Consider the following 13,152-nt stretch of genomic DNA (forward strand, 5'->3'; position numbering starts at 1 on the left):
GTCAAGACTTTACAATGGTCAGAGGCATGTGTCAAAGTGTGAAATTGCTCTTCATGTCGATATTCTCTTCATAAATGATCAAATCAATAAAGGCCTTTGGCTAGCAGTTTGTCTTGGATCAATTTATTTACATAACCCCAACCCTGAAGCATCAAAATGATTCATGCAAGAATGAAACCACAGACTTTTTGAAAACCCAAGGATTTTCCCCTAAGTTGCAATGCTCAGAGCTCAAATTAGCCTTAAGAAAACTAAGAAAGTCATCCTGTGGTTGGATTGGACCATCGGCGTTAACTGACACAGAGCTTACATCTGCTTGGAGGAACAGCTGCATTTGTCTCAGTCTCGTGCTCGTTTTATAAAAATAGCTGCAGAGCAGACACCTGACTGTGTGGGGTCTACACCGCAGCTGGAGACGTCGTCCTAACCAGGCAGAGAAAACGGGATAATGCCATGAGTTACAGATGAGTCATTAAACAGGAGCTGTAGGGACTAAAACCACAGCCTTGCAGCCTTTTTGAATGTTCTTCTAGTTGAAGTCAACATATTTTATTCTTAGAAAGATGCATTATAAGCAGTATTGCATCTTAAAGTCAAAATATTACAACAAGTTACTTAAAAGCTAGTTTTTTAGCTTTTAAAAATACTTTTTTTCCTTCAAGTCTGTATCTCACTGCAATAAGTGCATATTTGTGGAGGATTTCCAAACCTTTGACAAGAGTTTTCAATGTTCTTACTTGAGTGGCTGCACTTATTTTTGTTTCTTGACTGAATTTTTGACATGTTCAAAAACATGCGACACTGTTTACTTTCAAAATTGTCTGAATTGTTGCAGGCATTTGAAACTCAACTTGGTTTGGTTTTCATGAGTCAAAAGCTGAGACCGCTTTGGGAGGGGTTGGTGAGACAGAATCGGATGTTCCAAGCATGACCACATACCAAATATATGATGATAAGCTGCAACACCTTTGTAACTAAATTGGGGGAAAAAAAAACTGTTCTGGTAAATATTGAAATGTTTTTCACGTTTCAAATTACAAAAGTTTAACTAGTCCTTTCAATGTGATTGAAACTGAAAATTTGCTAATTTTGCAGCTGTTTGTGTCTCCAACTAGCTGTGAGTGTCACCCCGCTGAAATAAGGCCTTAGGTAGATGAATGAAATCCAACAAACCTAGTATAGCAGAGTATTATCTACGTAGAAAGAAACATTTGTGTCCAATACAACCTAATAGGATCATTAAATCAAAAAGTCTCGTCTCGTCTCGTCTCGTCTTCCTCCGCTTATCCGGGTCCGGGTCGCGGGGGCAGCATCCCAACTAGGGAGCTCCAGGCCGTCCTCTCCCCGGCCTTGTCCACCAGCTCCTCCGGCAGGACCCCAAGGCGTTCCCGGACCAGATTGGAGATGTAACTTCTCCAACGTGTCCTGGGTCGACCCGGGGGCCTTCTGCCGGCAGGACATGCCCGAAACACCTCCCCAGGGAGGCGTCCAGGAGGCATCCTGACCAGATGCCCAAACCACCTCAACTGGCTCCTTTCGATCCGGAGGAGCAGCGGTTCTACTCCGAGTCCCTCCCGAATGTCCGAGCTCCTCACCCTATCTCTAAGGCTGAGCCCGGCCACCCTACGGAGGAAACTCATTTCGGCCGCTTGTATCCGCGATCTCGTTCTTTCGGTCATTACCCAAAGCTCATGACCATAGGTGAGGATTGGGACGTAGATCGACCGGTAAATCGAGAGCCTGGCTTTCTGGCTCAGCTCCCTCTTCCCCACGACAGATCGGCTCAGCGTCCGCATCACTGCAGACGCCGAACCAATCCGCCTGTCGATCTCCCGATCCCTCCTACCCTCACTCGTGAACAAGACCCCGAGATACTTAAACTCCTCCACTTGAGGTAGGACCTCTCCCCCGACCCGGAGGTGGCAAGCCACCCTTTTCCGGTCGAGAACCATGGTCTCAGATTTGGAGGTGCTGATCCTCATCCCAGCCGCTTCACATTCGGCCGCGAACCTACCCAGCAAGAGCTGAAGGTCAGAGCTGGATGAAGCTAGGAGGACCACATCATCCGCAAAAAGCAGAGACGAGATTCTCCTGCCACCAAACTCGACACACTCCACACCACGGCTGCGTCTAGAAATTCTGTCCATAAATGTGATGAACAGAACCGGTGACAAAGGGCAGCCCTGGCGGAGTCCAACCCTCACTGGGAACAGGTCCGACTTACTACCGGCTATGCGGACCAAACTCACGCTCCTCTGGTAAAGGGACTGAATGGCCCTTAACAGAAAGCCACCCACCCCATACTCCTGGAGCGTCCCCCACAGGGTGCCCCTGGGGACACGGTCATAAGCCTTCTCCAAATCCACAAAGCACATGTGGATTGGTTGGGCAAACTCCCATGCCCCCTCCATCACCCTTGCAAGGGTATAGAGCTGGTCCACAGTTCCACGGCCAGGACGAAAACCACATTGCTCCTCCTCTATCTGAGATTCAACTATCGATCGGACCCTCCTCTCCAGTACCTTGGAGTAGACCTTTCCAGGGAGGCTGAGGAGTGTGATCCCCCTATAGTTGGAACACACCCTCAGGTCACCCTTCTTAAAGATGGGGACCACCACCCCGGTCTGCCACTCCCTAGGAACTGCCCCCGATGACCACGCAATGTTGTAGAGACGTGTCAACCATGACAGCCCTACAACATCCATAGCCTTGAGATACCCAGGACGAACCTCATCCGCCCCCGGGGCTCCGCCGCTGTGTAGTTGTTTGACTACCTCAGCAACTTCTGCCCCCGAGATCGGACAGTCCATCCCCAGGCCTCCCAGCTCTGGTTCCTCCTCGGAATGCGCATTGGTGGGATTGAGGAGCTCCTCAAAGTATTCCTTCCACCGTCCGACTATAGCCTCAGTTGACGTCAGCAGCTCCCCATCCCCACTGTAAACAGTGTGAGCGAGTTGCTGCCTTCCTCTCCTGAGGCGCCGGACAGTTTGCCAGAACCTCTTTGGAGCCGATCGATAGTCTTTCTCCATGGCCTCACCAAACTCCTCCCACGCCCGATATTTTGCCTCGGCAACTGCCACTGCTGCACCCCGCTTGGCTATCCGGTACCTGTCTGCTGCCTCCGGAGACCCACAGACCAGCCACGCCCTGTAGGCCTCCTTCTTCAGCCTGACGGCTCCCCGAACCTCTGGTGTCCACCAGCGGGTACGGGGGTTGCCACCACGACTGGCACCGGCCACCTTACGACCACAGCTAGCAACAGCCGCCTCGACAATCGCAGAGTGGAACAAGGCCCACTCGGACTCAATGTCCCCCACTGCTCTCGGGACGTGGTCAAAGCTCTGCCGGAGGTGGGAGTTGAAGACCGTCTTGACAGGTTCTTCTGCCAGGCGTTCCCAGCAGACCCTCACTATGCGTTTGGGTCTGCCAGGTCTACGCGGCATGTTCCCTTGCCATCTGATCCAACTCACCACCAGGTGGTGATCAGTTGACAGCTCCGCCCCTCTCTTCACTCGGGTGTCCAAAACATACGGTCGCAGGTCAGATGATATGACTATAAAATCTATCATCGACCTGTGACCTAGGCTGCCCTGGTACCAAGTGTACCGGTGGGCATCCTTATGTTCGAACATGGTGTTCGTTATGGCCAAACTGCGGCTTGCACAGAAGTCCAATAACAAAACACCGCTCGAGTTCTGATCAGGTGGGCCGTTCCTCCCAATCACACCCCTCCAGGTCAAGCTGTCATTGCCCACGTGAGCATTGAAGTCCCCCAGCAGGACAATGGAGTCCCCTGATGGAGCACTATCTAGCACTCGTCCCAGGGACTCCAAAAAGGGTGGGTACTCTGAACTGATATTTGGCCCATACGCACAAACAACAGTCAGGACCCGTTCCCCGACCCGAAGGCGCAAGGAAGCTACCCTCTTGTCCCCCGGGGTAAACCCCAACACACAGGCAGAGAGTCTCGGGGCTAACAAAAAGCCAACCCCAGCCCTCCGCCTCTCACCCGGAGCAACTCCAGCAAAGTAGAGTGTCCAACCCCTCTCCAGGTCTCGGGTTCCAGAGCCAATGCAATGTGTCGAGGTGAGTCCGACTATATCTAGCCGGTACCGCTCAACCTCTGCCACAAGCTCCGGCTCCTTCCCCGCCAGCGAGGTGACGTTCCATGTCCCAAAAACTAGTTTCCTTGTCCGGGGATTGGACCGCCAAGGCTCCCGCCTTGGTCTGCCACCCGATTCACATTGCACCGGACCCTTCATGTTCCTCCTGCGGGTGGTGGGTCCACAGTTGGACGAGCCCATGTATCCGGTTCGGGCTGGGCCCGGCCGGGCCCCATGGGCGAAAGCCCGGCCACCAGGCGCTCGCTCACGGGCCCCAACCCCAGGCCTGGCTCCAGGGTGGGACCCCGGTAACCCTCCGGGCCGGGTACTCCGACTCTTCGTTTTCACCGCCATGAAAGATCCTTCGAACCGTTCTTTGTCTCACCCTTCACCTAAGACCAATTTGTCATGGGAGACCCTACCAGGGGCACTAAGTGCCCCAGACAACATAGCTCCTAGGATCATTAGGGCACTCAAACTCCTCCACCACGATAAGGTGACGGTTCAAGGAGGAGTAAATCAAAAAGTCCAAGTATCAAACCTTGTGGAACTCCATAATTAACTCTGTTTAATTGTGTTTTTCTAAATCTGAATATCATTTGCAAACTTAATCAGTAAATGAATTTAAAGAAGCGAAAAGATAAACTGAAAAAAACAAAAAAAAAAAGATATAAAATACAGTGGCTGGGTATGCGTCTTTATTTTTGACAAGTCAATGAGTGGGTTTTTTCAATGACAGGTTTTGTATGTTTTCTTTCAGCTCCGTGTTCTTTTATTCCAGCTGTTCTTCTGTAACTTTCCCTCTAAAGCCCCCTCAGTCTTCGGGTTTTTGTTGATGAAATATCACTTGGAGGGGAAAGCTAATTGTTGAACTTATTACTAAACCCAAACTGCTTTCAAATTCAAATCAAACTGATTTATGGATCTAATTTAAGTACATTTCTTACTTGTACATCTGATGCAATTTGGACAGTGTGTCTAAATGCTTGTGTGTTTGCATGAGTGATCGGGAATTCATGGAAACCAAACATGCTACTAATATCGGTTGAGGGAGGCAGCGGTGGTTTTGGCAGGCCTGTGCGGACATTCTTCATAGAGTCACTTAAAATGAATATAATTTATACATAATCAATCATTTATCATCACAAGAGGATCAATGTCCCAACTGGGCTTCCAGTGTTTGCCTGGGCTCAATATTTTTGGGATTTTTTTTTTTTTTGCATGTGTGGAAAAAACTTTGCAAGAAAAGTCACAGATTATCACCTGTCCTGTTGGAGAGCTGCTATAAAACCATGTGTGCACTAGCACCATTGCTAATGAGGGAGCTCAGGTCTATTTATAGCTTTTTCCTGAATAATGCATGACAGAGTCAGAGCAGAGATGGCACAGACACCCTAACTGTACACAGTCAAGCAAGCATTCAGGATTAGGAAAGAACTATCTAATAAATCTACATTTCTGTTCAGCACAGCAAGAATGTGCAACTTTGGAAATGGTGTGTGTGGTTTTTGAAAGTTCTGTGTTCAGATTGTATAAAATGCTAAATGGCCTGTATTTGATACAGCTTTTGTAGAGTCCTGGGACCCCCCAAGGCACTTTACAACACAATCAGTCACACACACACACACACACACACACACACACACACACACACACACACACACACACATTCACATGCTGGTGGGATGAGCTACGGCTGCCCTGGGGCGCGCTGCCGAGCACTGGCGCCACCGGCCCCTCTGTCCACTACCAGCAGGCAAGGGGGGGTTAAGTGTCTTGCCCAAGGACACAACGACGGCAACAAACTGAGCGGGGCTCGAACCTGCAACCTTCCAATTACGGGGCGAGCACTTAACTCCTGTGCCACCGTCAAATTAGGATGGTTTTTGAACATCCTTGTAATTAGCAGAGTTTTGTGTCATTATAGGAACTTTAAAAAGAGCTCAAATAATGAGATAAAAGTTTAAAGTTGTGTTGCTGCCTTGATTTTCCTTAGCTGTCAAGAACATTTGAAACAGTAACCCCGTTTCTGTACCAGTTACACCATTTCTATTCATAAAACCTGTCCTAGCAAATGTGAGAAACATCATGATGTTTTGTGTTTGGATACTAAATTGAATTTTGCTTTGCCAAAACGCCCTTCAAACTTTACTTCTGCAAGATGCGCCAATATAATTTGGCTGCATGGTGGAGCAGTGGTTAGTAGGGCTGCAACTAACGATTATTTTCATAATCGATTAATCTGTCGATTATTTTTTCGATTAATCGATTAATCGGTTTGTTATTGTTTAGCTATTTAACCTATACAAGTGATGGATGCATTTCAGTTAAGAACAAAAAAACATAAGAGAATTGTGCAGTTGACTGCAATCTATTTTATTGCACATGAACACAGTCAGCAGTATAAAATGAGCTAAACAGTGCAAAATATCAGTCCAGAATAATTTTTAGCATTAGCTGGAAGCCTGCTCCTTCCACCATGGATAGTGGCCTCATGTCTTTTACCAGCATGTTTAGAATAGAGTTTGTAAGTGGTATGAATTGCTGGGGGGTGAGTGCCTTCTTCCCCATGTAGTTGTCCATCGTTGCTTGTTTTTTTCTGCATAAGAAACGCAAATAGACTGAAATAAGTACACATATAAAATAAAGCAGCACACACACTACAACACTAAATCAATATTATATTATTTGAATTAATTAACAATATACAGTGATCATTTATTTTGAGGGTTACGTTCTACAAAATAGCCCGCAACAGGAGATATTCAGAAAAAAAGTAAAACATTTTTACTATTAAAAAGCTCTAAGTAAGAAGCTCATGAGGTTTTTACTTTGAGTCGGGAGTGTTTAAATTAGCCAGAGAAATGTGAAAAATGTTTATTTTGTGTAATACTGTTTAAGAAACATGATAAAAATGTGTTGTGAGGCGTTTTACAGCGTTAGATAGTAAAACAGCCTTTTAATAGTAAAAAAATGACTTTTTCTGAATTTCTCCTGTATTTAAAAATTGAAAGTGTACAACTATGCCGCGTTATATTCACCTGGACACAGCTTGTCTGTATATTTTTCTCCGCGGAGTTGTCCTTTTTTGAATGAGGAACATAGTTATGGGTTTGTGCCGTTTTTCTCTTAACGAGAACATTCTTATAAACAGACGTGCTAAATTTGGCAAGCGCATGATACACAACACGGAGGAGATTCACGATTGCATCTAGTCAATCAGAAGTAGAACACCGCAGACTGACGCGGCAAAAAAACATGTTTAACATCCAGTATAACAAACTCAGCTAAAACACTAAGTCCAGCTTGTTTATTTTCTGTTACTTACCGGGCTGGCTCTTCCAAATGACGGCTCACTTGACCGCGGTGCTCTTCCTCTGCTGCATCAGCCCCCACATGCTTTCGTCTCAAATGTGCTCCCATACTCGTGAGGTTTTTGTCCGGGGTTTCTCTTCAGTTTTGTCGCTTCTATTTTTCTTCCGTATTTCCTCTTGTTCCGCCATCTCTCACAGCAAGATGAGCGTCAGTAATGTGATACGTCATGAAAACCGAGGGCACCCATTGGCTCATTTCTTCTTCTACGGCTCCACTGGTAGATCAGTGGCTCATTACTGCCACACACTGGCGGCAAATTTAACAGCTTGTAACCGATGTCAGAGTGTGGTAAAAAATAGACTTTATGCGGTAAAATATGATTATTAAACAACTAATCGATGACTAAAAAAGTTGTTAACTATTTTAATAATCGATTATAATCGATTAAATCGATTAGTTGTTTCAGCTCTAGTGGTTAGCACTGTTGCCTCGCAGCACAAACGTTGCAGGTTCGAAACTCGGCTGCGGCCTTTCTGCGTGGAGTTGCGTGTTCTCCCCATTCATGCGTGGGTTTCCTCCGGGTACTCCGGTTTCCCCCACAGATCACAACATGCCCTATAGGTTATAAATTGTAAGACGCTTTGGAAAAAAGCATCTGCTAAATAAATAAACATAAACATAATTTCCCACCGAGTTACAACCAGTCAGCAAGAGTTTACTACAAGTCCCGCCCAGCAACTCTGCCAGGCCACTCCAAGAACGATACTGGTTTGTCACTGAAATGGCTAAGAAATTGATTCTTTTGGGCCAGCCTGGTGAAATGGAGACCCATGAAGTTCAAACTCTGACTGCTAGGTGGCAGCAGTTTATACCGCCTTCATTCCGTCGCAATAACACTAGATGTGACTGAGCAGGGTTTGACAGGAGTTTCCCAATGAAATCGTCTTAAAAATTACAAATACCATCTGAGTTTCAAAATGACGATATATCGTGTTGTTTCTTCTGTATTGTGATATATATCGTATCGCCAGATTCTTGCTAATACACACCCTCGCTAATAATTCACAAGGACCAGACAAAGCTAGTGTGCTTCATGTCCCCTGCCTTGACCTACACAAATACAAATGATCTTTTCGTTGATCCTTCTGAACTTTCTGTCTGAATTTCTCAGTTTTTGCCCCTTTGTGTGTTTGTTCAGGCTCTGGATGTGGATCGCAGTGTTCTCTACAAGATGAAGAAGTCTGTCAAGGCCATCTACGCGTCTGGCCTGGGTAAGTCCTGTAAGATTCTGCTGTCAGGTGGTTTTTGTTTCCTATATTTTTAAACAGGTCCAGCATTTACTGTATTTTTGAATCAAATGGAGATGGAAACGACAGCCATTTAGTGCGCGCGCGTGAGTGCGTGCGTGTGTGTGTGTGTGTGTATGTAGTGGTCATTTCCGTAGTCTTTGTGGCTGCCGGTGCCGGTGTTGGGTGTTTTCAGTGCCTTTTGTTTGTCCTGCCTGACCGAACCCCGCTGAGACAGGAGAGGGCCCTCTGAACAATGTGCTGAGTGGCTCTTTTTTCAGAACAGTGTGCTCTCTGTTTGGACCAGAGGGACAGCTGTCTGATTCAGAGCCCTAAAAGAGCAGCTGGGGGGTATGAAGCATGGACAGACAAGTGTTCACTATAGCGCTAACTAAACGTATGTGTACACACCAGACTCCCGGGACATGTCAGACTGGTTAAATGTAGCACAAATAAAGCTTTATTTGAATCTGTGCACCAACGGGCAGCACCCTATCTATGCATGTTGGCGTCTTTGTTTTAAACGTGTGAACGAGCAGAACCACCTTTTTACCCTGAAGAATGAAGCTAGTGTAGATTTCCACTGTTGCTTATCAGTGTTTGCAGTAGAAACCGTTCCCTGTTTGTGGGAAAAGTCTCTGAGAACGCTGTTGTGTGCATTCATGACAGGAAGCTCCCATTAACTCGGGTCACCTGTTAACGTTCACCATGGAAAACACTGTTCATATAATAAAGTATTTTGAATACAGCCGGAAAGGTTTCTGTTTTCATTCCCTTTGAAGCTCTCGAGCTGGGGTATCCAAGCTTTTCACAAGAGCTCATGGGCCACAAAATGTCTTTTTTTCTTTCTTCTTTTTTTAAGTAAAAATGATCTAATGGTGGGCTGCATGGTGGAGCAGTGGTTAGTGCTGTTGCCTTGCAGCAAGGAGATTCTGGGTTCACATCCTGACCTGAGGTCTCTCTGCAAGGCGTTTGCATGCTCTCTCCGTGCATGCATGGGTTCTCCCCGGGCACCCCGGCTTCCTCCCACAGTCCAAAAACATGATTGTCGGGTTGATTTTTTTCTCTAAATTATTCTTGGGTGTGAGTGTGTGTGCGTGGCTGTGTGTCTGTGTTAGGGTTGTCACGGTATGAAAATTTAACCTCACGGTTATTGTGACCAAAATTATCACGGTTTTCGGTATTATCGCGGTATTTTTTAAACGGTGTTGCATATGTTCAGAAAGCATTGATAGTCCTGTTCTACACAAACTGAAATAGTTCTGAAAAGGTTTAACAGTGTTTATTAAACCTAAAATAACACAAAGCCTTAGCAAAAGTGCAACTTTTCACAAGTAAAGGAACAAATAGCTTATTTTTCTGGAACTTGTTACAGTAGTCAGTGCAGGTTTAAATTATACAAATCCAAACATTCAAAACATAAACAATATGTAAACAAATCAAAGAAACACCACTTGTCTTCTCATATACTTGTTTTCTTCATTATCAAAATGAAAATCTAAAACTCCAGTCCACACTTGACTTGAGCACTGTACAAGTCAACCTTAAAAAATATGTATTTAAAATAAATATCCACTTTAAACAAATTACTAAAATAACTACTACACTATGTAATCAAATCCAAATGTTCAAGTATAAATGGCATTGAATAAGTAAACAAATCCATGACAAGGAACTAATTGTATATTTCTCTTCATCATCAACAAATAAGATGCTTCATCCAGCAACAGGGTGTCCGTGACACGGTTTAAATGCTGGCAGAGGGCGCTGCGGCTGCAGTATATAGTGACTCGTTGCATTCTCCCTCAACCAAAAGTCCTCACGTCATGCATTTCAGCTAAAATGCTAATGTTGTCTTACCTTGCACTGGCTGTGGAGACGTGGGTGATGGTCACGCAGATGTGCCATGAGATTTGAAGTGTTGCTGCCTTCTGCAGACACTTGTTTCCTGCACGTTCTGCAAACGGGATAGCCGTCTTCTATTAACTGTCCCTCAGCATTTTTCAGAAATCCCAAATATGCCCATACTTCCGATTTAGTCTTCTTTGAGGGCTGATGGATGTCCTGGGCGCTGCCGTCGCCTCCTTCGGCCATTATTTCAGCTTCAAAGTTTTGGTGCCGTTGCAAATTAAAAAGTGCGTGTGCGCGCCGCGGGAACTTCAGCTGAAGCGACGGTGGCTGGTAAGGGTCATCGCGCCGAAACCGCGGCCACGGTAAACCCACCGAGATAATATAGTTTTTTAAAAACTGGACGGTTATTTTTATTGTCAACTTTTTTACCGGGGTTTACCGCTATACCGGTTACCGTGACAACCCTAGTCTGTGTTGCCCTGCGATGAACTGACAACCCATCCAGGGTGTACCCCCTCCGTTTGCCCGAAGACTGCTGGAGATGGGCTCCAGAGCCCTTGCCACCCTGCGTGGATAAGCGGGAAACAAAAAGGAACGTATGGATGATTTTATGGTCATTTTTTTCACCATGTTTAGTCCTCCTAATGGGTTTGAAACAGACTTAACTATGTGAAAATAAAAATGTTAGAAAAAGTTGATCTATACGTAAATGGCAAATGGTCTGTATATGATAGGCTTCCACAACCCCCGGGCCACATTTTAGACATACTCCACAGCGTGAAACTCAAATAAAAATAAATAATAATCAGGTTTTTTTGCTTTAATAATAGATAACCACAGCCTCAGATTTGTTGCATTTTAAGCTGTTTTTTGTGATTCTGGCATTAGTCTAACCTCACTAAGGCTGTTGGCGTTAATGCACCAAACAGCCGAGGATCGTGTTGCAGCTTTGCCTCCGTTTGTCATTAACTCTCAGTTTACTGTTTTGATTTTACAGCGCAGTTGTTTTCGTGTTTAATTGACGTTTTCACATGCTTCATTTTCTGCTGAGTGTAGCTGCTTTCTGTGAACGCTGCTGCTTTCCTTTTGCTCAACAGCAAATCATGCAAAGGAAGGCACAAGGTGACATTTACAGGAAAGAGCCACCAAATGGGTTGTTTTATTCTTTTTGGGTTTTATCCTACACTAAAAACACGAGTTTATGATTTAGCTGCAGCAGAATACACAAAAGTAGATGAAGTAGAGGTGGTAAAGGAACTTCATTTGCAGAAACGGAAAACAGAAATCAAGTTTTCTTGATCTACGTACATCCCTGCTGCGACTGGCTGTCAGATCTAAAACTCAGCAGGAATATTTTCAGTTTAGACACGAGGAATGGTGAGGGCGGATTATAGAATGTTTGGAATGAAGTCAACAACGGAGCAAGAGTTAACATCCAGAGCTTAGAAGCTGAGTAAGCGATGTGAGCTTCTGTCAGTGGGGAAAATGAAAAGATGGGAGCATGAAAGGTGGAGGAGTTGCACTTGTCAGGGTGTTGGCTTGGAGAATTTGATAAAGAAACCAGCAGAAGGCTCTAAAAAAAGAAGATGGTGCGATCTGTGTAAGTGAAAGAGACACGATTTCCATCTCCCTCTAAATTAAAGTTGTACACTCTTCAAATCTATTTTCACAACAGAGCAATTATGGTCCAAACCTCTGTTAAAGTGCTTGAAAGAAAGGGTAGGGCATCTGTTAATCTGGTATAAAGTTTTTTTTAGATCTGGTATATCATAAAGTAAATAAAGAACTTCCACTGAGATCAAATAAAGCAGAGAATGGATGGAGTTGTTCATCGTGCTAATAATTTACTAGTTTTTGTCATTCTGAGTGTTAAATGCTGTGGTGGCCATATTGAATTATTTTAAGTCCAAATATGGACGTATGACGAGTGTACCTTGTTTAGAATTCAATGTTGTAGGCAAATAAGATATTTTCTGTTTATTTCTATACAATCAATCAAATTTTATTTGCATAGCGCCATCCACTGCCTTTACAGAAGCCCAAGGCGCTGAACTTAAAAACAGTAAAAGAGCAAAATGACAGACAGATTCAAAACTGCATTAAAAATGAGTAAAATCATAAGACCGATACGATAAAAGACTAAAAATCCATATTATGTAAAAGCCAAACGATAAAAATAAGTCTTCAATCGACTGTTGAAGACCTGCAGTGATGGGGACTGTTTGATAGTAAGTGGGAGCTCATTCCATAGTGTTGGAGCAAGGACCGAAAAGGCCCCATCACCTCTTGTTTTGAACCTTGTTCGTGGGACGATGAGCAAATCCTGATGGGGCATGCATCTGTAACAACCCAGGCAGATATGGTGGGGCACCACCATGAAGGGCCCACAAGACAAACAACAGAACTTTAAACTTTGCCCAGTAAGCCACATGGAGCTAGTGTAGGGAAGCCAGGACAGGAGTAACATGTGTTGTCCAATGCACCCATAAGGAGACGTCACTTTTTAATAATAGTTCTATGAGGTCATACAAACCTCCATTTATTTCAGTAATTAATCTTAGACTGAGAGAACATCTAAAGGCTCGGAAATCCTTTGC

The 13,152-nt window shown here is 44.9% G+C and overlaps 1 protein-coding gene and 1 long non-coding RNA gene across 3 annotated transcripts in view; one reads left to right on the forward strand and one right to left on the reverse strand.

The window, feature by feature from the left end:
• The window catches only part of asap2a (ArfGAP with SH3 domain, ankyrin repeat and PH domain 2a), a 57,871-nt gene that overhangs the window by 14,959 nt on the left and 29,760 nt on the right, over window positions 1-13,152 (forward strand). For both annotated transcript variants that reach the window (XM_015969978.3, XM_015969980.3), the window contains exon 2: window positions 8,617-8,689. In XM_015969978.3, coding sequence (XP_015825464.1) covers window positions 8,617-8,689 — 73 coding nt within the window. The remainder of the gene's footprint in view (window positions 1-8,616; window positions 8,690-13,152) is intronic.
• Window positions 6,462-7,604, reverse strand: LOC139063886 (uncharacterized). Its single transcript, XR_011517184.1, has 2 exons — window positions 7,432-7,604; window positions 6,462-6,702 (listed from the first exon to the last, which is right to left on the reverse strand). It is a non-coding gene; the product is annotated as an uncharacterized lncRNA (long non-coding RNA).

This window comes from Nothobranchius furzeri, chromosome 18 (assembly GCF_043380555.1).
Source record: "Nothobranchius furzeri strain GRZ-AD chromosome 18, NfurGRZ-RIMD1, whole genome shotgun sequence".
NCBI classification, from domain to species: Eukaryota; Metazoa; Chordata; class Actinopteri; order Cyprinodontiformes; family Nothobranchiidae; genus Nothobranchius; species Nothobranchius furzeri.